Source organism: Thamnophis sirtalis, unplaced genomic scaffold, assembly GCF_051295495.1.
Source record: "Thamnophis sirtalis isolate CommonGarterSnake01/CBP01778 unplaced genomic scaffold, rThaSir2_p1.2 scaffold_11, whole genome shotgun sequence".
Lineage (NCBI taxonomy): Eukaryota > Metazoa > Chordata > Lepidosauria > Squamata > Natricidae > Thamnophis > Thamnophis sirtalis.
In genome coordinates this window covers 48,034,604-48,059,217 of record NW_028261391.1, presented here as the reverse complement: position 1 = coordinate 48,059,217, position 24,614 = coordinate 48,034,604, and the positions used below count along the sequence as shown (strand labels likewise).

Below are 24,614 nucleotides of genomic sequence, written 5' to 3'. Positions count from 1 at the left end.
TGGCAGTAATTCATTAAAAGGTAAAGGTTTCCCTATCAGTCATGTCCAACTCTAAGGCACAGTGCTCATCCGTTTCTTGGCTGAAGGAGCCAGGATTGTCTGAAGACAATTTCTGTAGTGATATGGCTAGCACCAAAGGTGCACGGAATGCGGTAACCTTCCCACCAAAGTGGTACCTATTAATCTACTTGCATTTGCATGCTGACCATAATTTGGTGCTCCACAATAAATGACATAGCATGCAGAAATGTATCTGTGACTTAAACTCTAATTTTTCCCATTTCCATTTTCTTTTTTCACAATTAGGGCAAAGATTTAAGAGAGATTCATGATAGTAATTATTCACCTAGATTAACAGCTCCACATAGCCTTTAAAATCTGAAGAAAACCCAGCACTTTTTATTGGGTTCCTGAGTTTTGTTGTGAAAATACATGAAAGTTATTTTGCAAACAGTACGTAACATGTGATATGCTTATAAAAATGGGTACCAGCTGTATTCTAAAATATTATGATTGCACGTTGAGAATAAAATATGGAAACTGAACATCTAATCATTTGACAAATAATTGATTTGAGCTTTAATTAGCAAACTGTAAAGATAAAAAAATCAATGCAAGCATCTTAGATACGCTACCACATATAACATTGTGGAAAACAAATGATACCTTCCACATTAATACCATATTTATAAACAAAAATAAATCCATGGAATCTACTCTCATTCTATTGTAAGCTGAAATATGGACATTTGTATTAATACTTTAAAATAAAAGAGTTTCCTATGTAATATAAAAAAGTAACAGAGAACAGCTGTGAAGAATAAATAATTTCTATGTTAAGTATATTCTGTTCCATCCACTGTTCAGCCTAACTGATATCAGTGTGAAGCAATGCTTAACTTTTCCATTGAAATTATTCAGGCTGATATGCCTTAATGTGTGCCAAAATCACGGACTACAAGCATGCAGAGAATATTCCATCTTGCTCATCATCTTGAAACTTTTGTCCCTGCAATGCCCCTCCCTCTTCTCTTATGTACTCTTCTCCATGATCCTGTCAAGGCAAGCAGCATTCTGTGCTAAAAGGCTTTACAATGGATCAGCTCTTAACAAGCTGTACTGTAAAGCAAATGCCATTACAGCCATAGACAACCATCTCCCACTATCCAGGAAATCGTTAAGATAAAACTCTGATCCATTTCTTAAGTGGATGCATCTTCTGTGCCTTCAGACTGTCTTGTCAAACACTCCCAGTGCTCTTTTCTTTTTTCTTTTCCTATGCAGGATATCTGTCAACCCACAGGAAGCAATATTCTTTAGACAAATATTTTTGTCTAATAAAACAAAAGCAGCATATTGCATACGATCAGATAAAAGAGGCACATGGGTATTCATTCTCTCTCTCTCTCTCTCTCTCTCTCTCTCTCTCTCCCTCCCTCCCTCCCTCCCTCCCTCCCTCTCTCTCTCTCTCTCTCTCTCTCTCTCCCCTCCCACCCTTGTGGATTCTGGATTAAATAAAGTCTCTCGTTAGAAAGATTGTCTCTAAAAGAAAAGGCACAGAGTACAAAGGAGATAGGGGAGACTGCAGCTCCTTGCTATAACTCACTTACCTTTCTGAGCCATATTGTCCCTTGCTGCAGAAGGCTCAGGCAAAAGGCAATCAATCTACCAACATTAAGAATTTGCTGCCTAACCATCAGTGCTGCTGGCCAGCTCCTTACCGTATATTGTGCTTCTCGTTAGCTGTCCCCCCATCGTACTGCGCAAGGTGGCTTGGCTACCTTGCAGCTTTCTCTTTCACAGGACGGAGGTGCAGAACTCTAAGCAGGCAGGTATTGTCAGCAGCCGAGAGCCATGGATCCTCCAACAGGAGAGAGGATTGAACGACTCTCCATAAATACATACTCATGAACATACGACAGAAGCCAGCAATCAGCCTCCACCCACTTTCCGACCCCACTCAGGCTCAGCAGTAAGCAGAGGCATATGTCATGATTATTTACATAAGGAGGAGACTTATGACTCTGAAATAGCTCCAGCGGCTCAAAGCATTTTACACATACAATACATCCCAGTCCCGAAGTGAGTCAAGGGCAATCAACACACCCTAGGCCCATTCTCTTTCCCCTCACTTGGGGTCACACTTCAGATAAATCACTGGGTGAAATAGAGTGGATTTCTTGGCTGGCAAAGGGATGGCAGTGTGCCTTCTCCTCCACCCAAAGGTATTCTAGTTTCTAAGCAGAACAAAATTGCTGCCTCTGCAAATTTCACTGTAAATATAAACCAGATTTGTTTATAAATCAAATGTCTGGCTGTCAATTAAACTTGCTATCCACCTCCATCATTGTGCAATTTAAAGATTTTTGTTAGAAAAGAGGAAAGGAAGGAAGGAAGGAAGGAAGGAAGGAAGGAAGGAAGGAAGGAAGGAAGGAAGGAAGGAAGGAAGGAAGGAAGGAAGGAAGGATCAATTTATCACATATTTGCTGCAGTAACACTGAGTTCTAAATATTCACACTACCAAACACTGTTGGCTCAGATTCCTCTGTGCTTAATTATTCAACATTTCAGAGCAAGAAAGCATTTTCTGAAATGCAGCATGATTCATTCTAGATGGTAACAGCAGAAACATTATCTTCTGCACACATATTCTCAAACTGGCTTTTTTGGTAGGACTGCAGTTTAACTCAGGCAGAAAGCAGCCTCCACTTTAGTCCATTATCTCTGCTGAATAATTATTAAAAGTACAAAACTATGGTAGCAGATTTGGGGGCAGGAAGAGCTCAAGCACCTGAGCTTCTGTCCCTGGACGATAGGTCAGAATTTGGCACATTTGTAGCAAAATAATCCAAATAGGAACCAATCAGTTCTATTGTTTTCAAACATGTACCCTAGGATCTATTTCCTTGATTCCAGAAATCAAAATTGTACCAACCACAGACAGCCATTGTCCATTTTCTATAGAGGAAGCCTACTTGGCATTGGAATTTCCATTGCTAAGTGATCATACTGCTTAGCAACAGCAGTTCTGGTACTCCTGCTTGCAGTCATTAAGCCAGGATCAGGTTGTCATTAGGTGAGGAGTTCACATTTGCCCAACTTTTGAAGAGCCTTTGGAGCTTCAACTGGTACAAATCATAGCATCTGTGCAGCATTGGGTACACCATCCACATAACATTATTGCTACCTGAAGTACATTGATTCCCAGAATGCTTGTCATCTTTAAAACCCTCTGCGGCATGTGGCTAAATTACTCATGGGATGTCTCTTTGTTTTGATTTCTGTTTTCCACCAGTTTGGTCAAAACATGCATTGTTCACCCATTGGTGAAGCAGTGAACTTAGCGAGTCCTAAGAACCATGTCTTCTCTGTTGTGCCTGCTTCCTGGCTGAGATAGAGATTATCCTGACTGTTGGCCTTTCATAAGGCCATGAGAACTTGGCTGTTGTGTTAATGGATCTCTGATGAGGATGCTGTTATGTCTATTCAGAGGTGGGCATCATATAATGTAACAACCGGTTCAACCAGGAAATGTGAGCATGCGTGCCATGTGTGCATGTAAACAGACTTCCACGCATGTACCTGGCTCCAAAAATGGTGATATATGGCCGAAATAGTGCCAGGGCGCGTGGGCAGCCATCCGCCAGTTAGAATTATGGTTCACCTGAACCAGTCCGAACCAGCAGCAGCCCACAACTGTGTCTATTGAATTTGCTGCTATTGAATTTTTTGATACATCCTACTTAGGATTTATTTTTTGTTGTTTTCATGTAATGAATAGTGGCTTTGATTCCATTTTTAATTTTGCTCACCACCCTTCAGTAGATGTGTATCATATAAAACAAGTAAATAAATTCCTTTTACAGTTAACTGAAATCGTGACCCGTCAAAAGCGCGGAGGACAAAATCGCGCTCGACGAAAGCGCGCATGTGATGTCATCACAGCGCGACGAAAAAAATTAAAAATTGAAATAAAATTAAAATTAAAGCAAGCCGATTCACATAAAGGTAAGGGTTAGGTTAAGGGTTAGGGTTAGGGTTAGGTTAAGGGTTAGGGTCAGGTTTAGAGCGTTAGCGTTAGGTTTAGCGTTAGGTTAAGGGTTAGCGTTAGGTTTTTTGTTACGTTAACGGTTAGGTTTAGGGTTAGATTTAGGGTTAGGTTAAGGGTTAGGTTTAGGGTTAGGTTTGGGGGGGTTAGGGGAAGGTTTTAGCTTTATTTTTACATTTTTCGATCACAGCGCGATGTTTTCGTCGCGCTGTGATGAGGTCAAATGCGCGCTTTCGTCGAGCGCGATTTTGTCCTCCGCGATTTTGTGGTGGAACCAACTGAAATGTTTAATATAGATGAAACTTTTGTGTGTGTTGTTGAAGTAATCTCATTTTAAGATCATACAACATTAATTCCATATGTAAAGGAAACTTGCACTGATTTATGTGGATAGGAGATATAAGCTTATTTTATGGGTCATGTCAGCTGTCCGATATCAGTTTTATTACCTTCCTATTTTAATAAGACTTCTAGCTAGGAGCCAGTCAATTCTTTCAAAACCTCTGACCACTTTAGATGTGGAATAAACCGAATAAGAAATGTTTACATTGAATAGATTACCAAAAAGCACTCTGAGTTAAATCAAACTTTTTTTTAATTCTGCAAAAGCTTTTTAAAAGATTTCATCAGAAGTGAGTTCATCCAAAGTAATAACATTATGAGAAATCCAGATCATTCTCTCCCCTAAAAAAGATGTAAATGCCATTTTAAAAATGGGTTTATCATATAATTTAAGATGGGGGTTATAAAAAGGATCAAAATAATATGTGTGGCCTAACCATTTCCATGTAAGTCTTTCAGCATTATGTGTAGACCTGACATCAATACCTGAATAAACAGATTTCAGTACATGCCAGGATTTCAGTGAAGTCAAATAATATTTCTGCAAAAGATTTCCAGGAAGAGGTGGATTCTAAAATTCCTTATACTAGCCAATAACCAAAGCTAGAAAAATAACACATCAATAAGCCTGAAAAACGTGGAAAGTTAAATCAACCTTCCTCAATCTGATATTACAAACTGTGCAGTAGAAATCACACATGATGTCTTTGCCAAAGAAATATATTCAGCATCCTGTAAATACAGTAAATTTAAAATCATAGAATAGAATCAATGTGGGATGGCGTCCCCAAATGCAAATCAACTTCTGAGTTACATTCATCTTAACCATATTTCTATCTTCCCTAGATAAAAGAATTCTAGATCTGTTTAGGTCATATTTCATTTTGCATCAAGGGAGATAAATTCAAATTTACCAGGTGAAAGAGTCAGATCATAATCAAGCCCACCCACCCTAGGTATTATTTCTTGAATTATTTCCTGAATATAGTATCATTTTGGATTTACTTCAATATGTAGAGTAACAAGACAGGATACTAAATTTAGGTATTATTAAAATGAGATTAGAAATAGGGATTTCTGGTCTTTCTAAAAAACATAAGGCATCATTAACTTATTTATTTATTTATAATAGTTATATAGTCACCCATCTCATCAAGATGATGTTAGGTGACATAAAGAGATTAAAACCAAAGGCAGAATATGACAGTTTATATTTTTTGTACAAAATGTACAAGACAGCCTTATATATGAATTAAATGAATTAAAACAAGAATTAAACCAACTATAAATCTGAGATTATAACAAAAGTGACAACCCTGCATAAAACCCACACAAATTAGATCAACTATAAATCTAACACTGTCAAAAATGTGACAATCCTGCATAAAACCTGCCCAGTCATCCCCTATAGTTGGATGAGTACACTGAAGTTTATGCACTGAAAAAGCAATTAAATCAATCAAATCTATGGATGTATATTTATTAAGAAATAGATCTATAATTAAAACACAAGCAGAATCCTGACCATACATAACCTAACAATTGACCTTTCTGCTGCAGTGAAGGATAATGTAGAACAGTCTATGGCAGTGATGGCCAATCTTTTTGTAAAGGCATGCCAAAATTGTGTGTAGGTGCCTATACCCACAATGGAATGGGTTCCACCTATCTGCTCATGTGCAGGGGGGTTCACCTTCCCCGGGCTTTGGAGGCTTTCCGGAAGCCTGGGGAGGGCGAAAAACTGCCTCCCCTGGCCCCCCGGAGGATCTCTGGAAGGCGGAAATGGATTGCTTCAGAACTTCCGGTTAGCCCACTGGCCCCGTTTTTCGCCTTTCCCAGGCTCCAGAGGCTTTCCTGAAGCCTAGGGAGGGTGAAAAACAGGCCCAATGGGCAAACCGGAAGTTTGGGAATGAATTTCCGGTTGGCCCATTGGGCCGGATTTTCACCCTCCCCAGGTTCCGAAGGCTTTCTTGAAGACTGGGGAAGGCAAAAACCTGCCTCCCCCGGCCCTCTGGAAGGCTGAAAATCAGCTGGCTGGCATGCACATGTGTGTTGGACCTGACGGCTCGCATGCTGGCAAATATGGGTCTGCATGCCACCTGTGGCACATGTGCCATAGGTTTGCCATCACAGGTCTATGGAGATTCTCAGTCATCTATGTCATGGTTGTCCCAAAGTGCTTTTTAAAAAGAAGATAATTGGACTTTCTTTGTTTTTCCTTGAAGACGTTTTGCTGCCCATACAAGAAACCTCTGCATTTCTGACTGAATGGAAGGATTTATGTTCCTTGCAGTCAGGTGGTCATTCACACTCTTTTTTTTAAAATTAATTTTTAATTTAAAACAAGTACAACATCTTTCTTTACATGCTATAGAAAGTGTGTCAGTCGGTCACAAATAAACTTTCGTGCATCTCCTCCACAGTCAACAAACATAACTCATGTTAACTCGAGCATTTTAACTCAAATATTCATAAATATCACCATCATCATATATCCATTTTCATTTGACTGTAATTATTATTTAAAAATATTAATAAAAATAATAATCTTAAACAATACATGCCCACACCAGTGGGAAAAGAAAAAAAAAGACAAAAAGAACAAAAGACAAGGCAGGGAAGAAAAAACAAAACAAAAAACAAAAACAAAAACAAAAATGCACAGCCATTTGCATTATTTAGGTGACCCTGAGAATAAAGATAAATCTCCAAGTGGCCTCAATGATTCTCAGGAAGAGAATCAGTCAGAACTGAAGAAGAGTTCAGTTGGGTGACAAGTGAGCCATCTTCACGAAAAAACAAAGAAAATTTGGTTGGCTTTTGATAGAGCCTTTAGATCTAGAAAATTCCAGATTAAATCAAACAGCAGGCCTTGTTTGTTGTTTGTTTGTTTGTTTGTAGGACTGCCCATCTCTGAATAGCATACAAAGATTAAAAACAAACCCAATCATTAAAAGTAAAATCCCACGTACAACAGAGTTTTCCTAACCTGGTCCAGATACTTTCAGGGCCTTAAAAAAAGTTAGCAGAGTAGGGGCTATTGGCTCTCTGAGAGGACTACTGTTCCACAGGCAAGCACTGCCACACAGAAAGCATAAGTCCTGGGTCTAACAATGTCACATTGTTTAATGAAAGGGACCCAAAATAGGCCCCTCCGCTAGATCTAATGTGGCAAGCAGAAACAATGGGAGAAAGATGATCCTGAAATAGCCTGACTCTGTGCCATACAGGGCTTTTATGGGTAACAGTCAACACCTTGAAATGCACCTGGAAGCCTGAGAGCCAGTGGAGCATGGAGTAGCAGTATTGCAAGAGACAAAAGAAAATATCCCACTGAATTCTGGACCAGCTACAGCTTCGTGTTCTTTAAGGGCAGCCCCATGTACAGTATATCATAGTAATCCAAACAGGAATTGACTAAGGAATGAGTAGGGTGACCAGACGCCCCGCATTTGGCGGGACAGGCACACCTTTTCATAATTTTTCCCGCGTCCTGGGCCATTCTCAAAAAAACCCGCTTTATTTTGGCGCTCGCAGCTCGCTCGCTCCCCCGCCCATCAGCTGCTAGCTCGCTCGCTCGTTCCCTTCTACACTAAAAATCTAAGCCAGCCCAGCCTGCCGCTCACTGATTGGCCTGGACTCCAGCCAATCAGTGAGCTGGCTGGGATGGAAAATTTTAAGCACGCTTAGCACGCCACGCGAGTCTCCATTTCATTTCGTCTTCGCCGTTTGCTTGCTGCTTAACTGGTGAGTAACGGCACCGCTTTGGGTGGGCGGTGGCAGCCTTTAGCAAGGGAAGGCCTTCCCTTGCGAAGGCCTTCCCTAGGGAGGCCGCCCCAGGTGTGGTTGGGAGGGAAAAGCGCTTGGCGCAAAGAAGGACTTTCTTCCAACCAGCGGAACCCCCAATCGCCAGGGGCATCGGACTCCAAATCCCATCGCAGGAATCCCCACTCGCCAAAATCGTAGGACTCCAAGTACCATCCCCTCCGCCCGTCCCCACCAGCGCAGCCCCTGGCGCAATCGGGCTGCGATCGGCGGGCGTCCCTGCTGCAATCTGCGCCGCCCGCTGCATCAGCCGGAATTTAATTCAAGCTATCTTAATCTTGACAGCATTGTTGGGGTCTGCGGGTGAAGAAATTACTTTAATCAGTGGGGTAAAGTTCTTTCTTTCGGTCGCCCGAGCTCTGATGCAGGCGTAAGGAAAGTCCTCTCTTTCCCCCTCATCAGAGCTGGGGGGGGGGGGAGAAAGAACTTTACCTCACTGATTAAAGTAATTTCTTCACCCGCAGACCCCAACAACACTGTCAAGATTAAGATCTCTTGAATTAGATTCCGCTGATGCGGCGGGCGGCACGGATTGCAGCAGGGACGACCACCGATTGCAGCCCGGCTGCGCTGGCGGGGACAGGCAGGGGGGGGGACTCCCCACTGGCCAAGATCGTAGGACTCCAAGTCCCATCCCCTCTGCCCGTCCCCGCCAGCGCAGCCCCTGCCGCATCAGCCGGAATCTAATTCAAGAGATCTTAATCTTGACAGCGTTGTTAGGGTCTGCGGGTGAAGAAATTACTTTAATCAATGGAGTAAAGTCCTTTCTCCCCCCCCCAGCTCTGATGCGGGCGTAAGGAAAGTCCTCTCTTTCCCCCTCATCAGAGCTCAGGCGAGCGAAAGAAAGAACTTTACCCCACTGATTAAAGTAATTTCTTCACCCGCAGACACCAACAACGCTGTCAAGATTAAGATCTCTTGAATTAGATTCCGCTGATGCGGTGGGCGGTGCGGATTGCAGCAGGGACGCCCGCCGATCACAGCCCGATTGCACCAGGGGGTTCCACTGGTTGGAAGAAAGTCCTTCTTCGCGCCAAGCGCTTTTCCCTCCCAACCACACCCCTCTCGCGTTCTTCGGCCCGCTGGACCAATGGGGGCCCGGGGTAGGCGGAGCCCGGCGAGCCTCCCGGGCTGAGAAATTGGAAGGAGCAAAGTTGCGAACGCTCCAAGGAGTGAGTAAAGCGCCGCGCTCGGAGGAAGTAGCGGCACATGATTGGAGCGGGAAGAGGAGCTGAGTTGGGGCATCCTCGGCATCCCCATCTCCTCTCCTATGGGGAGACGTGCATCATAATGTTGTAAGCCGCCCGGAGTTACCTGTGTGTGAGGTGGGCTGCCCTATGCATTTGCATGTCTGCGCTGGAGAGAGAGTGAAAAAGAGAGGGAGGAATAATTATATTAATTAGATAGATCAGTGTTTCTCCACCTTGGAGACTTGAAAGTGTGTGGACTTCAACTCCCAGAATTCTGAGATAGATGATAATGAGATGAGGGAGGGAGAGGGAGAGAGAGAGAGAGACCATAACTAGATAGACAGATAGGCAGGCAGATAGACAGATGGATATAGAGAAAGAGAGAGAGATAGGTAGGCAGGCAGATAGATGGATGGAGAAAGAGAGGGGGAAAGAGGGAGAGGGATACCATAGCTAGATAGACAGATAGGCAGGCAGATAGACAGACAGACGGATGGATGGATAGAGAGAGAGCGGATGTGTATAATTAAGGTGACCAGACGTCCCTAGCGAGGCCGCAGACTGGCAGTAACCGCCGCGGCCAGCTCCCTCCCCCCCCGGTCAAAGCTGTCCCTCTTTACCAATCTGAAAATCTGGTCACCTTAGGAATGAGGCACCATTAGGAGGCTCTCCCAATCCAGATATGGACGCAATTTTATAAGCTCTGCCCTTTAAAAATTGGTGCACAAGCCAAACCTGAGCAATGGCTCTCCCAATCATGGCTGCATCTGCTCTTTAAGTAAGACCCATGAGCCCAAGTTGTACACTGACTCTGTCAGGGGAAGTGCTTTCCCAAGCAGAATTAAAAGTAGAAAACTTCTAGATCCACAGACATTCCTACCAGGGTTGAGCTGAAACCTGTTCTCCCCTATCTAGACCTTCAGTCGCCAGGCACTGGGAAAAGACCCCTGTGGCATCACTTAGTTAGCAAAAGGTAGAAATGCATCAGCATGATGCTAATACTGTACCCCATGCTGGCAGATATCTCACCCAAAAAGTTCGTGTAGATGTTAAACAGAGTGATGAGAATGTACAACTCTGAGGCACCCCATACAGGTGGAGCCTGTGGCTTGACCTCTCATTCTCTACAAAGACCAAGTAGGACCGACCTCGAAGAAGAAGAATCACTATAACACAATGCCTGCCAATTTCCTAAACCAGGCCAGAAGGATACCAAGATTGATGGTATTGAAAGTTTCTGAGAAATCAAAGAATATCAGAATAAATACAATACAATAATACAATAGCAGAGTTGGAAGGGACCTTGGAGGTCTTCTAGTCCAACCCCCTGCCTAGGCAGGAAGCCCTATACCATTTTAGACAAATGGCTATCCAACATCTTCTTAAAGACTTCCAGTGTTGAGGCATTCACAACTTCTGGAGGCAAGCTGTTCCACTGATTAAATGTTCTGACTGTCAGGAAATTTCTCCTCAGTTCTAAGTTGCTTCTCTCCTTGATTAGTTTCCACCCATTGTTTCTTGTTCTACCCTCATGTGCCAAGTGTGCCAGTATTCCAAGTGTGGCCTTACCAAGGCATTGTAAAGTGGTATTAATACTTCACGTGATCTTGATTCGATCCCTCTGTTTATGCAGCCTAGAACTGTGTTGGCTTTTTTGGCAGCTGCTGCACACTGCTGGCTCATATTTAAATGGTTGTCCACTAGGGCTCCAAGATCCCTTTCACAGTTACTACTGTTGAGCAAGGTACCACCTATACTGTACCTGTGCATTTCGTTTTTGTTGCCTAAATGTAGAACCTTACTCTTTTCATCATTGAATTTCATTTTATTAGATCGTGCCCAATGTTCAGGTTTGTCAAGATCCTTCTGTTATCTTTAGCCTGTCTTCTGGAGTGTTGGCTATTCCTGCCAGCTTGGTGTCATCTGCAAATTTGACCATTTTTCACACTTAGCGACCATTTTCACACTTAGCGACCATTGCAGCATCCTCATGGTCACGCGATCAAAATTTGGATGTTTGGCAACAGGTTCGTATTTATGATGGTTTCAGTGTCCTGGGGTCATATAATCACCTTTTGACAAAGTCAAATGGGGAAACCAGATTCACTTATGTTACTAACTTATCAGCTGCAGTTATTCACTTAAGAACTGTGGCAAGAAAGGTGGTATAATGGGCTTAGTGACCAAAGTTACAATGGCATTGTAAAAAGTGACTGATGACCATTTTTCACACTTAGCGACCATTTTCACACTTAGCGACTGTTGCAGCATCCTCATGGTCACATGATCAAAATTTTGATGTTTGGCAACAGTTACAATTTATATTTGTAAATTGTAGTTATCTTGAAATAAAAAAAATATTACAATACTATTTTTGCATTATATGAAAATTTTTGTTGCTCTGTATAAAATTTTTAATCCCCCCCCCCCTCGGTCAAAGGTGTCCCTCTTTACCAATCTGAAAATCTGGTCACCTCATCCTTGTTGCTTGTCACCTTCTTGCCACTTTCTCCCAGCAATGGACCAATTGTTTCCTTAACCTTTTTTCTTGTTTTTAACATGTTGGAAGAAGCTTTTCTTGTTATTTTTTACTTTTGTGGCAAGCCTTTCTTCATTATGAGCCTTCGCTTTCCTCACTTCATCATTACATGATCGGGCTATTTGCTGATATTCTGCCTTAGTTATGTCCCCCCCTTTCCACTTTTTATACTTATCTTTTTTGTCTTTCAATTTGTCAGAGAGTTATTTATGCAGCCATGCTGGTTTATTTTGGGAGCTGTTATTTTTCTTCTTCATTGGTATTGTGCTAGACTGGGATTTTGTCATCTCATTTTTCAAAATTTCCCAAGCTTCTTTTGTGGTTTCTTGAGGATTCTCATCCATGGAATTTTCCCAAGCTCTCTCTAAGTTTATTGAAATTAGCTCTCTTATAAATATACTATACCAATCCTGAAATCACCAGAGATCATTCACAAGAACAATGAATGTGCCTCAGTATTATAGCCAGCCCTGAATCCTGACTGTTAAAGGTCTTGATAATCCTTCCAAAGTCTTTTGAAGTAGTAGGCCCTAAAAGGGCCTCCCTAAAAGGGAGCATTGAAAATGGGAGGGCATTGAAAATGGGTGGGGGGATGGTGGATCCAGCAATGGTCTTTTAAGATGGAGGCAAGCAACAGCTTCCTTCAAGGTGAATGAAACTAACCCTCTTCACAGAGATGCATTCACCATGCCTGGACCTGCCATCTCCTAGGTGACATTAATTAAGCAGGAGGGACAGAAATTTAAAACACGTGATTTAGCCAACTCATAGCAAGGAACCTGTCTTTTCATCAGGTCCCACAGGTTCCAGTTCCGCATTAATCCAAGAATCTTTATCTGACAGATGGCTAGGATAATTCTCACAATGGCCCCGTAGGCATTCCCACACACTCGTTTTACTAAAGATGGACCAGGTTACTCTGAAGAGGGCCAATATTTGGCACTCTGTGGACACCATAAGGAAGAGAAATAGCTATATTTGAGTGAGTCATATCACAATGAAGTATTCCCGAAGAAGCACTCTTACCCCCTGGAGTACATGCTTGGTTAAGAACACTCTTTGTTTTCCTCCAGCAATATTCTAAGTACATCTCATGGCACTTCATCACTCAGAGCTACTCTAAAAATTAGAAGGCCCTTTGGGATCCACCTGCAGAGAGAGGCAGCACAGACATAAGCCAATCCAAGGCCAAGGTTGCTATCTCATTCCAAGTAGCAACCAAGACCTCAGTCCAGGGTTGAGTTTCAAAAATTGTTTGAACCTACTCTGTGGGCGTGGCCTCTTTTGTGGGAGTGGCTTGCTGCCCATGTGACCGGATGGGAGTGGCCTGCCACCCATGTGACCTGGTGGGAGTGGCCAAGATTATGTTATTACTAGATATTACTAATTACTAGATATTATTAATATTACTGGATCATTATTAATGCATAGATAACTGCGGGACATTACACACACACACACACACACACACATAAACTATGACAGTGCCAGGAAAACACAAAAAAAAATAAGAACCCCCCCCCCCCCAAAAAAAGACTGCCAATGAAACCAGTTTTTTTTTCCTAAACCTAAGGACAGGAAAGACAAAGTCACTGGAATAAAAACCATCAAGGCAATGTGGAAAATTACAAAGGACAGGCGCTCACAGAACCATCAACCACCTCAAAATTACCTAAACAACGAAGGTGAAACACACTAAATCTGGCAAAGCTGCCTTGCACCAACTGGTCTGCCCATAGAAAAGCAGCCACTTTGAGACACATAAACCTTGTCTGAACACTTAAAAGCAACATATTGCATCACAAATATGTTTGTGATGCAAAAAGGAATAACATTTCTTGTAATAAACTTTCTATAAACAATAAATAAATAAAATTTCCCTAAAATAATTAAAAACCACCAATTTCAGAGAACACCACAGTCCTCTCCCTCCTTATCTTTTTCTTTTTTGTCCTAACTTTCTCCTCCTCCCCCCCCCCCCACTTCCTTCTAGCACTGATGATGTTACCTAGTTTGGTAATGAAATGCCTGTAAGAAAACCACCAAGCTCAGAAAGCAGCAAGGATCCCACTATCCCCATCTCCTCTTTCTCTCTTTCTTTCTCCTGCTTGTCCTTTCTCTTTCTCCCCCCCCCAACCCCACTCCCTTCTAGCACTGATGATGTTACCAAATTAGGAGTGCTGGAGAGGAGCTCTAACAGGGCGAAGGGCTTCCCGCTACAGGGACAATCTATCTGCAGCCGTAAATGACTGCAAGCAGCAGCTTCAGGCACCTGTTCACAGCTGACAGTTGCGTTTGGGAACGGAGATGGCGGCAGCGGAAGAGGGCACAGCACAGGATGTCCCAGAGCCCAGGCACTTTTGGAACCTTCGCAGGGCCAGGAACCACTGGAAAACAAGCCCACCGCAGCTTCTGAGTGCCACATCTTCGCTCCGCATGCTCCAGCCTGGCCTGGGAAGACAGGAGCCCTTCATGCCCACCAAGCCTCCACACGATGTGCCACCTCAGTCGCACCAGGGCAACCTTCCGCCCACCCGCCAGCCTGCCCACTGAGTGGTGGCTGGGTGGGCGCCGGTGAGCCCCACTGCCCCGGCCACGTGGTGCCCACTGCTCACCTTGAAGGCAACATCGTGAAACTGCTGCTGAGTGAGGACTGGTTGGGCAGCACCCCCCATTAGCCACCCTCTCCTGGGCCATGCCCGCGCGCGCCCCTACCCAGCCCACCTGCTGAGTAGAAGGAGGCGGCGGGGATGCGTTGCTGGGTGGCTAGCAGGGTGGAGGTGGGTGCGGCGCTGCCGCACTTGCCCTTGGGGCTTTTCTTATGGACATGTTGGCTGGTGCTGCTTCAGGGGACCCCGGGCACCGGCTCCTCTGAGCGCAGCCCATTCCCCCTCCCAAGAAGACTGTTTTCTTTTTTAAAACGCCTCTGCAGAAGATCTTGAAAACCTGCGAGGTTGCTTTGGGAGGTGGAAGACAGGCAGCATTCCCCCCACCCCATCGCTGGTTGCCTGCAGCAACTTGCACAGTAAAGGCAATTAAGAAATTCTCTCGCTCGTGAGATTTTCTTTACTGTGCAAAGGCTTGCTTTAAGGCTGCAGGCTCCGAGGCTTCAGGGACCCAGGGAGGGGGGCAGGGGGAAATGCTGCCCATCTGTCCCCTTCCAAAACAACCTTGCAGGTTCTCAAGATCACCCGGAGAGGCGTTTTTTAAAAAGAAAATCCTGAAAAGCACAAGATCTGGAGAGACGGGCAGCCAGTCTTTTTTTTGGGGGGGGGGGGAATCCCCAGAACCAGGAGTGCAACCCACACAGCTTGTTCAAACAGCAAAAGAAAGGGACAGGAGAGGAGTTCGGCTGTTTGAAAAGCCCGGCTTGGAACTCCTCTCCTGTCCCTTTCTTTTGCTGTCTATACATGCAGTGTGGGTTGCACTCCCTTTTCTTTCATAGCCAGCTCGTTTCCAATTGGGGGAGGGGGGAAGAAAACAATTTTTTCCATCCCTCTCCATGGATCCCCACCCCAATTGGAAACGAGCTGGCTATGAAAGACAAGGGAACACAACCCGCACGGCTTGTTCAAAGAGCAAAAGAAAGGGACAGGAGAGGAGTTCAGCTGTTTGAAAAGCCCGGCTTGGAACTCCTCTCCTGTTCCTTCTTTTGCTGTTTCTACATGTTGAGCGGGTCGTGCTGCCTTGTCGGCAAGGGCGCTTTGCAGCGACAGGGGCCAGGAGCATACCGTAAGTTAATTACTTCTGGGTTCACCGACCATCCGGTTCGCGCGAACCGGGGCGATCCGGGAGGAACCCACCCCTGCCTCAGTCAAACCTTATATATATCAGAGTCCCAGAAACAATCCCAAGCTTCTCCTGGAACCAACAGGGCCCAGTAGGAATGTTTGAATACGTTTTGCCTCTCTGCAGGGAGGTGCACATTGCAAAGGATTGATAGCAACATGTGCCAATTCCAGATCACATTACAATAAGTGTCTTATAGATTTTGGATCCCACATTCACCAATCCCAATCAGCATCACTAAAGGTAAGGGACTGTGAAGGAACACCAGGTTGCCCATATTTGCATTAAGCAATCTGCAATCAATAAGACAAATTCTGTGATCAAATCAATAGCAGCTTAAATAATTCCCAACCTTTTCTGAAAAAATATGCATTCTGCAACCAAAATGTTCAGAGTCAATATGAGGTTGTGGTTAAAGTATTTGACTGAAATAGGGGAAACTATGTTTCCCTAGTTCTATTGTTAACCATGGAAGTTTTTTGGATAATTTTGGTCAATCCTGAGCCAATCTCAACCTATAGCACAAGGTTGCTATTGCTAGGGAATTTATGGGACAGAATACTATTTATATATGCTGCCTTGAGCAGATATAAATTTAAAAAAAGGAAAATAACTTTTAAAAAGTATGTTATATGAGTACATTTCTTATATTCATATTATGGTTAAATCACATTTTTGATTTTCTGAACACATTTTACTAAACGTTCTTTGTATTTTTATCTGAAATCTATATTTAGGGCATAGGTATATTTTCTTCATATTCCAAATAAGTTTTGCTATTCTTTATTTTAAATTGTTACCCAGATTTAAGCATTGATTATGCTAGTAGTATGTGAAGACTGAAAAAATTCAAACTTATCATCTGCATCTAGATCTGAACTGTATCCAATTAAGATATTGAGATGAAGCAAGTCTGGTATAATCACATGTTGGAGCACATGGACAAATATCAATGCCAGGATTTTAAGGAAAAAACATTAACCTTTTTCTTTTTTTTAAAGGTTGGCAATGAAAAGGCCGTTGGTTCTTACTTGATACGCCTATTCTCATAGTGGGGGAGGAATATCCAGACTGGGTTGACTTCATCCACTCAATGATTGGACTGAGCCTGATGAGACCTTTAAACCACGCCCCTATAGCCAGGCAGACCCCATCTTCAACGAATGACTCTATCAGAATCGATGTGTCATCTTCTCCAGATGATTGTTGCAGTGAAATACCTTCTTTTATTACCCACCCAAAAATATCAAATAGTAACAGCAATAAGGCATTCAAGGAACCATGATAATTCCAGGATGGGGCTGGATAATCCCCCACTATGAGAATAGGCATATCAGGTAAGAACCAACACCCTTTCTCCATAGTGGGGGGACGAGACTGGAACATAACAAAGCCATATTGTCCCTTGGGAAATTGTAACACCCTGCGGTGATGGAGATGCCCATGTAGCAGCCCTACAAATCTCAGTCAAAGAAGCTTGCATAGCCCAGGCCACTGACGTAGCCACACTTCTCGTGGAATGTGCTGTGATAGACTCCGGTATCTGAACCCCCTGTGCTTGGTAGGTGGTAGCAATACAGGCTCTTAACCATCTGCCTATGGTAGTAGATGTCACCTTATTCCCCAGGGATCCCGGCTGGAAAGAAACAAACAATGCTTCTGTCTTTCTGGTCGACAATATTCTTTTGAGATAAATCCTCTGAGCTTTCCTTTTTTTCTCTAAAGGATGAGAAGAATCCAGACAGAAATTGAGCAAAATCAGTTCCTGAGATAGATGAAATCAAGAGCACACCTTGGGTATGAAGGAGAGGTCCAGCCTTAAAACTACTCTATCCTGGTAGAATACACATAAATCAGCCCTGGTAGACAATGCCTGTAATTCAGATATCCACCTAGCAGAAGTGATGGCCACCAAAAAGGCCACCTTGAGTGTCAGGAACTTGAGATCTACTTTTCGCAGCAGTTCAAAGGGGGCACCTGTTAAAGTGTCCAACACCTTGTGTAAATCCCAAAAAGGGTACCTATGTGCCGTGGGTGGCTTAAGATTAGAAGCACCCTTGAGAAATCACTTGACCATAGGGTGCTGAGTCAGTGTTTGTTACCTACCGCACAATAGCACAGAAGAGATTGCAGCTACCTGTCTCCTAATAGTTTTAGGAGCCAACCCTTTGTCCAGGCCCGCTTGAAGAAAGTCCAAGACCTGTGTGATTGTAGCTGTTACTGGGTCCAAGCTCTTAGTGTCGCACCATGTGCAGAAGGAGCGCCATGTAGCACTATAGATGTGCTCCATTGATGGTCTGCGCACAGCCTGAGTAGTCTGTATGACCCTGAAGGAATATTTGTCCTCCCTCAGGATGCTCCGCTCAAGTGCCAGGCAGTCAACTGGAGCCACTGAGGGTCCAGATGTTCCAGCGGCAAACCATGGCTGCCAAGGCCAATCTGGGGCAATCATCACCACCTTCTCCCCTCCCACAAGATCTTTTGTATGATCCTGGCAATAAAGGGCAAAGGTGGGAAGGCATAAAGGAGTCCCCGGGGCCATGTGCAGCGGAGAGTGTCCACCCCCTCTGCATTCTGTGATGGGAACTGGGAGTAAAACCTCAGGAGTTGAGCATTGAGAGGGGTGGCAAATAGGTCAACATCCAGGTGGCCAAAAAGGTCCACAATTGCCTGGCAAATTGCTGGCCGCAGCTGCCACTCCGAATTGTCCACCTCGGTCCGGCTGAGCCAGTTGTCCCTGAAATTGTCAAACCCTGCTATATGCGCTGCCGTTATAGAAAGTAGGTTCCTTTCGGTCAACATTTTGTAGCCTCTGCTATGGAAAAGAAAAATGGTATAGTCGTATACTTAAGAAAAGACATCAAAGCTGAGCTAATTGAAGCAGATCCCTTTGGAAGATATATCGCGCTAGATCTAATCTTAGAAGGGAAAAAGACATTACTTTTGGGAATTTATGCTGCTAATCAACAGCAAGACGGATTCTATAGAAATCTTCATGCTAAATTAGTACAGTGGGATTATAGGTCTTGTATACTACTGGGTGATTGGAATGGTGTGATAGACACTAAAAGAGATAAGACCTCTCGCCCAAACACCAAAATGCGAGCTAAGCTACCCAAACCTTTTTTTGACATGATGGACGACTTTGAATTGAAAGATATTTGGCGAGAAAGAAACGCAGAGGAATATGACTTCACCTTCTTTTCTGATAGACATCAATCCCTTTCAAGGATTGATTTTATACTAATCACTAATGATTTGCTTTCTAGGGTGAAGAGGACAAAGATTGCAGCTAGGGTCCTTTCAGATCATAACCCAGTTTGGATGGAATTGGGACTGGCAGTGCAGGCAAGAAGGTCTTGGAGATTGAATGAAAACTTATTCAGACATGAAAAGTACATTAATGATTGTAAAAAATTGTTATCTGAATATTTTGTTTTGAATATGAATAAGGGTACACCTATGGAATTCGTATGGGATGCAAGCAAAGCATATATGAGAGGGGTGCTGATGAATATAAATAAAATACATAGACATAAACAAGGGCTAAAATGAACAGAATTGGAAGAGGAAATTAAGAGGAAAGAGTTGGAGTTAACAATGAATCCAGGCGATACAAAGGTTAAGGAAGCAATTACCATATTAAAATCTCAATTTGACATGTTGATCTCTGACCAGGTAGCCACTAGTTTATTATATGCAAAACACAATACTTTCTGTAACGCAAACAAACCTGGCAGATGGTTAGTGTATCAGATTAGGAAAAAAAGGAAAACTCGAAATATAACCAAACTGATTTATAGAGGGAAGGAGGTGTTTCAACAGGAGGAGATTCAAAAGGCATTTCGGGAATCTTTTACAGAATTGTATAAAGGGGATAAAATTAATGGTTTAGATATAGACAAATACTTAGATAAAGAGAAAATACCCTCAGTTAGAGAAGAGCACAGGCAAAAATTGAACCAACCAATAACCTCGGTGGAAATTTTGCAGGTAATTAAGCAACTAAAGTTAGGGAAAGCACCAGGTACAGATGGTTTGACAGCAGTTTACTATAAAAATTTACAGTTAGAAATGGTAGAACCTCTTAGAGAATTATTTAATAAGATTCAAACGGAAGATAAGGTGCCTCCATCTTGGAAGACAGCGTTTATATCTTTGATACCCAAAGAAGATCAGGATACTACCCAACCAAAAAATTATAGACCTATCTCATTACTTAATGTAGATTATAAAATTTTTACTAAAATACTAGCAAATAGGTTAATGCTGGTTATTCAACAATTGATACACACTGACCAAACAGGTTTTATACAGGGGAGACAGATGAAATGTAATGTTAGATTAATTATTAATGCATTAGAATATTTGGGAAAGAACAATCAAATTCCTGCTGCGTTCATATTTTTGGATGCTGAGAAGGCCTTTGATCGAGTTAACTGGCAATTTCTGTTGAAGATATTGCAAAAAATGTAGATAGGAGATAGCTTTTTACAGTCAATTAAAGCAATATACCAACAGCAAACAGTTGAGTTGAGTTGAGTTTGAGTTTATTATATTTCTATGCCACCCTATTCCCCGGAGGGACTCAGGGCAGCTCACAACCAAGTCAGGGGGGGGGGTTACAAATAAGAAAAAAGAACACGAACAAAACAATACCACAATTTAAAACACTCAACAACCATACCATTCGAGGGGGGACAAAAACGCATTAGCCCCAGGCCTGTCAGAACAGCCAGGTTTTAAGGGCTTTGCGGAAGGCCTGGAGGTTAGTGAGGGTCCGAATCTCCATGGGGAGTTCGTTCCAAAGGGCGGGAGCAGCCACAGAGAAGGCCCTCCTCCGGGTGGTCGCCAGTCAGCATTGGCCAGTGGATGGAATTCGGAGGAGGCCTAATCTGTGGGATCTAATCGGTCTATTGGAGGTAATTGGCAGTAGGCGGTCTCTCAAGTACCCAGGTCCAATACCATGAAGGGCTTTATAAGTGATGACTAGCGCCTTGAAGCGTATCCGAAGACCAATAGGCAGCCAGTGCAGCTCGCGGAGGATAGGTGTAATGTGGGTGTACCGAGGTACAAGGAGGTACAAGGAGCCAAGGTGGCGCAGTGGTTAAATGCAGCACTGCAGGCTACTGCTAGATCAGCAGGTCAGCGGTTCAAATCTCACCGGCTCAGGGTTGACTCAGCCTTCCATCCTTCCGAGGTGGGTAAAATGAGGACCCAGATTGTTGGGGGCAATATGCTGACTCTCTCTAAACCGCTTAGAGAGGCCTGAAAGGCCTATGAAGCGGTATATAAGTCTACTGCTATTGCTATTGCTATTGCTATTACACCCACAATCGCTCGCGTGGCTGCATTCTGGACAAGCTGAAGTCTCTGAATACTCTTCAAGGGCTGCCCCATGTAGAACAGCACAAATCATAGTCAATGGAAGTTTAACAGATTCTTTTCAAATTGGAAAAGGTACAAGACAGGGCTGTCCTTTGTCCCCACTATTGTTTATTATAACTTTGGAAGTATTGTTGAATAAAATACGGAGCTTGAATGGTCTAAAAGGGATCAAGATTAGGCAGCAAGAATACAGAGTCCGCGCTTTTGCGGATGATTTGGTCATAATATTGGAACAACCGCAGGAATCCAGTATGGGTGTAATGAATACGATTAATCAATATGGTCAAGTGTCTGGTTTTAAAATAAATTTAGGAAAAACAAAAATATTAGCTATAAATATGAGTACTAAACAAAAGGAAGAACTAGGAGGGATGCTAGGATGTGAGGTAGTCAAAAAAGTCAAATATCTTGGGGTTAATATTTTAATCTCAAACGGGAAATTATACAAGCATAATTATGAACCACTTTGGCATAGTATACAGATAGAAATGAAAAAATGGGAGAAATTGCACTTATCTTTGTTGGGTAGGATAGCGGCAGTGAAAATGAACATCCTACCAAAATTTTTTATTTCTCTTCCAAATGTTACCTATACTTTAAAAAGATGTGAATCTTTTAGAATGGCAGAAGGGTATCAACAAATATGTATGGGCAGGAAAGAAGCCGAGGGTAAAGATGAAAATAATGCAAGATGTACGCGAGAGAGGAGGCTTGAAATTACCTAATCTAAAACTATATTATGATGCAGTGGCGCTATCTGTAATTAGTGATTGGACTCATTTAACTAATGATAGAATACTGAATATCGAGGGACACGATCTGGTATATGGTTGGCATGCTTACCTGTTATTCAACAAAAAATTGGATAAGAATTTTAAAAGTCATATTTTAAGAAATGCTTTACTGCGGGTCTGGAAAAAATACCAATATAAATTAAATGACAAGATACCCATGTGGGCAATTCCTAGACATCCGATTGAAAATATGAATACAGTACAAAAACAGGATAGAACTACCTACAGACAGCTTCTCATTTTGCAAAGTGGGGTTCTACAACTAAAATCTTTAGAGGTATTAAAAGAGGAGAAGGTAGTTCAAACATGGTTCCAGTATGGGCAATTACAGGCCAGGTGGAAAATAGATCAAAAAATTGGTTTTATCCAAGTTGAGGATAATTTGTTTAAACAAATAAGAGTTCAAAGCTTAATGCATATAAAGAGGATATATAATGTACTAATACAGATGGATTCGGAAACAGAATTAGTCAAAGATTGTATGATAAAGGGGGCTCAAAATATTGAAGAACCAATAATGTTGGATACTTGGGAAAGAATCTGGGTAAGAAATGTGAAATTTACACAAGCTCAAAACCTGAGAGAAAATTTTTATAAGATGTTCTATAGATGGCATTTAGATCCTAAAACACTGGCTTCTATGTATCCGAATGTACAGCCTAAATGTTGGAGGTGTGGTTCTCTCGATGCGACATATTTTCATATATGGTGGACCTGTCAAAAGGTTAAGGCATTTTGGATAAAAATATGGTGGATTATGCAAAATATCTTTAAAAGAAGGATAAAGTTTACTCCTCAGTTATTTTTACTAGGTATATATACTGACTTTACAGTGGTAGAGACTAACTTGGTTCTGCACCTAATAACGGCGGCAAGACTGTTGGTGGCGCAATACTGGAAGAAGGAAGACTTGCCAACAACTCAAGAATGGACATTGAAAGTTACAAACTTAGCCGAGATGGCTAAAATATCAGCATATCTTAAAGATAATTCAAATGAGAGATATAAACGAGACTGGAAAAAATGGATTGACTATATACAAAACAAATACGGGACTAAGAAATTCCAGATAGTCTACGCTTAGGATCAGGAATGAGTTAAACTGTTCAAAGTTAGTGTAACAGGAAGAAGCTAAGATCAATGTAGAGATGTTATTAACCTCTTTTTTTATTTCTTTTGTCTCAATATATTTTAGACTGTGTTTGTTAAAAATCTATGCCGTGTACGGGCTCTGGGAAGTCAGGGGGGAGGGAGGTGGGGTGTTAGGGGGGAGGGTAGGGTAGGGGGGGGACATATACTCTGAGTTAGATTTCAACGTAATGCGATTTCACATGTATACTGTTTCTCTTTAATTTCTCCGTAAAAATAGGACAAGCTGAATGCATTGACATATAGTAGAAATACACCAAGGGGAGGAGGAGTGGGGTAGAAGGAAGAGGGGTAGAGAGGGTGGGAGAGAGGATGGGAGGGAGGGTGAGAAGGAAGGGAGAGAGTGGGCTGGGAGAGAGGAAGTTGGAGGGGGCGGAAGGAAGAGGTGTATGGAGAGCGGAAGAGGTATATTGGGTTTCTATTTGAGTTTGAGTTTGAGTTTTATTTTATTTATATTTCTGGGGGTATCGTTGACAAGAGGAACTGCTGTGATTATTGTTTAATGTTGTATGGCCCCGGTTATGCACAGTATATATGTGATTGTATGAAAATGGAAAATGGAAAATAAAAACATTTTAACATAAAAAAAGGGGGGGATGCTTCTGCTGCCTGCCCCTTTGTTGCCTATCTGTCTGGTACTTTCACCTAGAGGGATATTGCCTAAAGCCAGAATACCCAAAATCTGATCCTCTAAAATAAGAGCCATAGTCCTGACCCCAAAATGAGGACCCATAGTCTTGACCACGGAAGGTAGAGCACCAGGGGTAGGGCGCCGCCCAGAAATTGCCCTTCTTTGGAGTTGTGGGAAGCACCTTCCGTTTGTCCTTGCCTTCCACTAGGAAGGGGTCGAGAGCAGCCCCAAATAAAGACCTCCCCAGTGAAGGGCGCTGAGGCCAAACGCCATTTGTGGCGTACATCAGCCTGCCACTGACATAGCCAAAGCAGTCTACAGGATGCCACAGATGACGCTATGGACCTGGAGGCAAACCTGGCTGCTGATAAGGTGAGATGAGAACTGAATGGCAGCTACCAGTTTGTTAATGTCCTGGTGAGCCCTGACATCCGCAATGGGCACTCTCTGCTGCAAATCCTGTAACCAAAGCAGACAAGAAGGAGGTGGTTGTGGCTTCCCTCACTGCCCAGGCCGCCGCCTGATGACCCCTTTGCAGTGTAAGGTCCGCCTTCTTGTCTTCTGGTTTCAGTATGTCTTCAGGAGCCCCTGGCATATTAGCAGACGTATGCAAGACCGACACTGGGGCATCGGTAGAAGGAAGTAGAAGTACTTGGGCCATTTCCTTATCTACATTGAAGAAAGTCTTATCTGTAGAATTTATTTTTATTTATTTTTATTTATTGGTTTTGTATGCTGCCCACTCCCGAAGGACTCCAGGCGGCTTACAATAAAAAAGGGAGGGGGATATATAAGACAATACAACAATTTAAAATTACAACAACATTCACAATTAAAGTGGGGCTGGATACTTCAACATAGGTATAGGCAGAATTCGGCATAGGCCCCAAAGTGGGGGTCGTCCACTGTCTTTTTACAA

General features: G+C 42.9%; 1 protein-coding gene across 2 annotated transcripts in view; it reads right to left on the bottom strand.

The window, feature by feature from the left end:
- Window positions 1-24,614, bottom strand: part of NEURL1 (neuralized E3 ubiquitin protein ligase 1) — a 194,251-nt gene that overhangs the window by 79,207 nt on the left and 90,430 nt on the right. The window contains exon 1 of one of the 2 annotated variants that reach the window (XM_087725788.1): window positions 1,722-1,890. The exons of the other annotated variant lie outside the window; for it this stretch is intronic. Coding sequence (XP_087581914.1) covers window positions 1,722-1,755 — 34 coding nt within the window. The 5' untranslated portion in view covers window positions 1,756-1,890. Of the gene's footprint in view, window positions 1-1,721; window positions 1,891-24,614 lie in introns of those variants that run through there. 2 annotated transcript variants of the gene reach the window in all.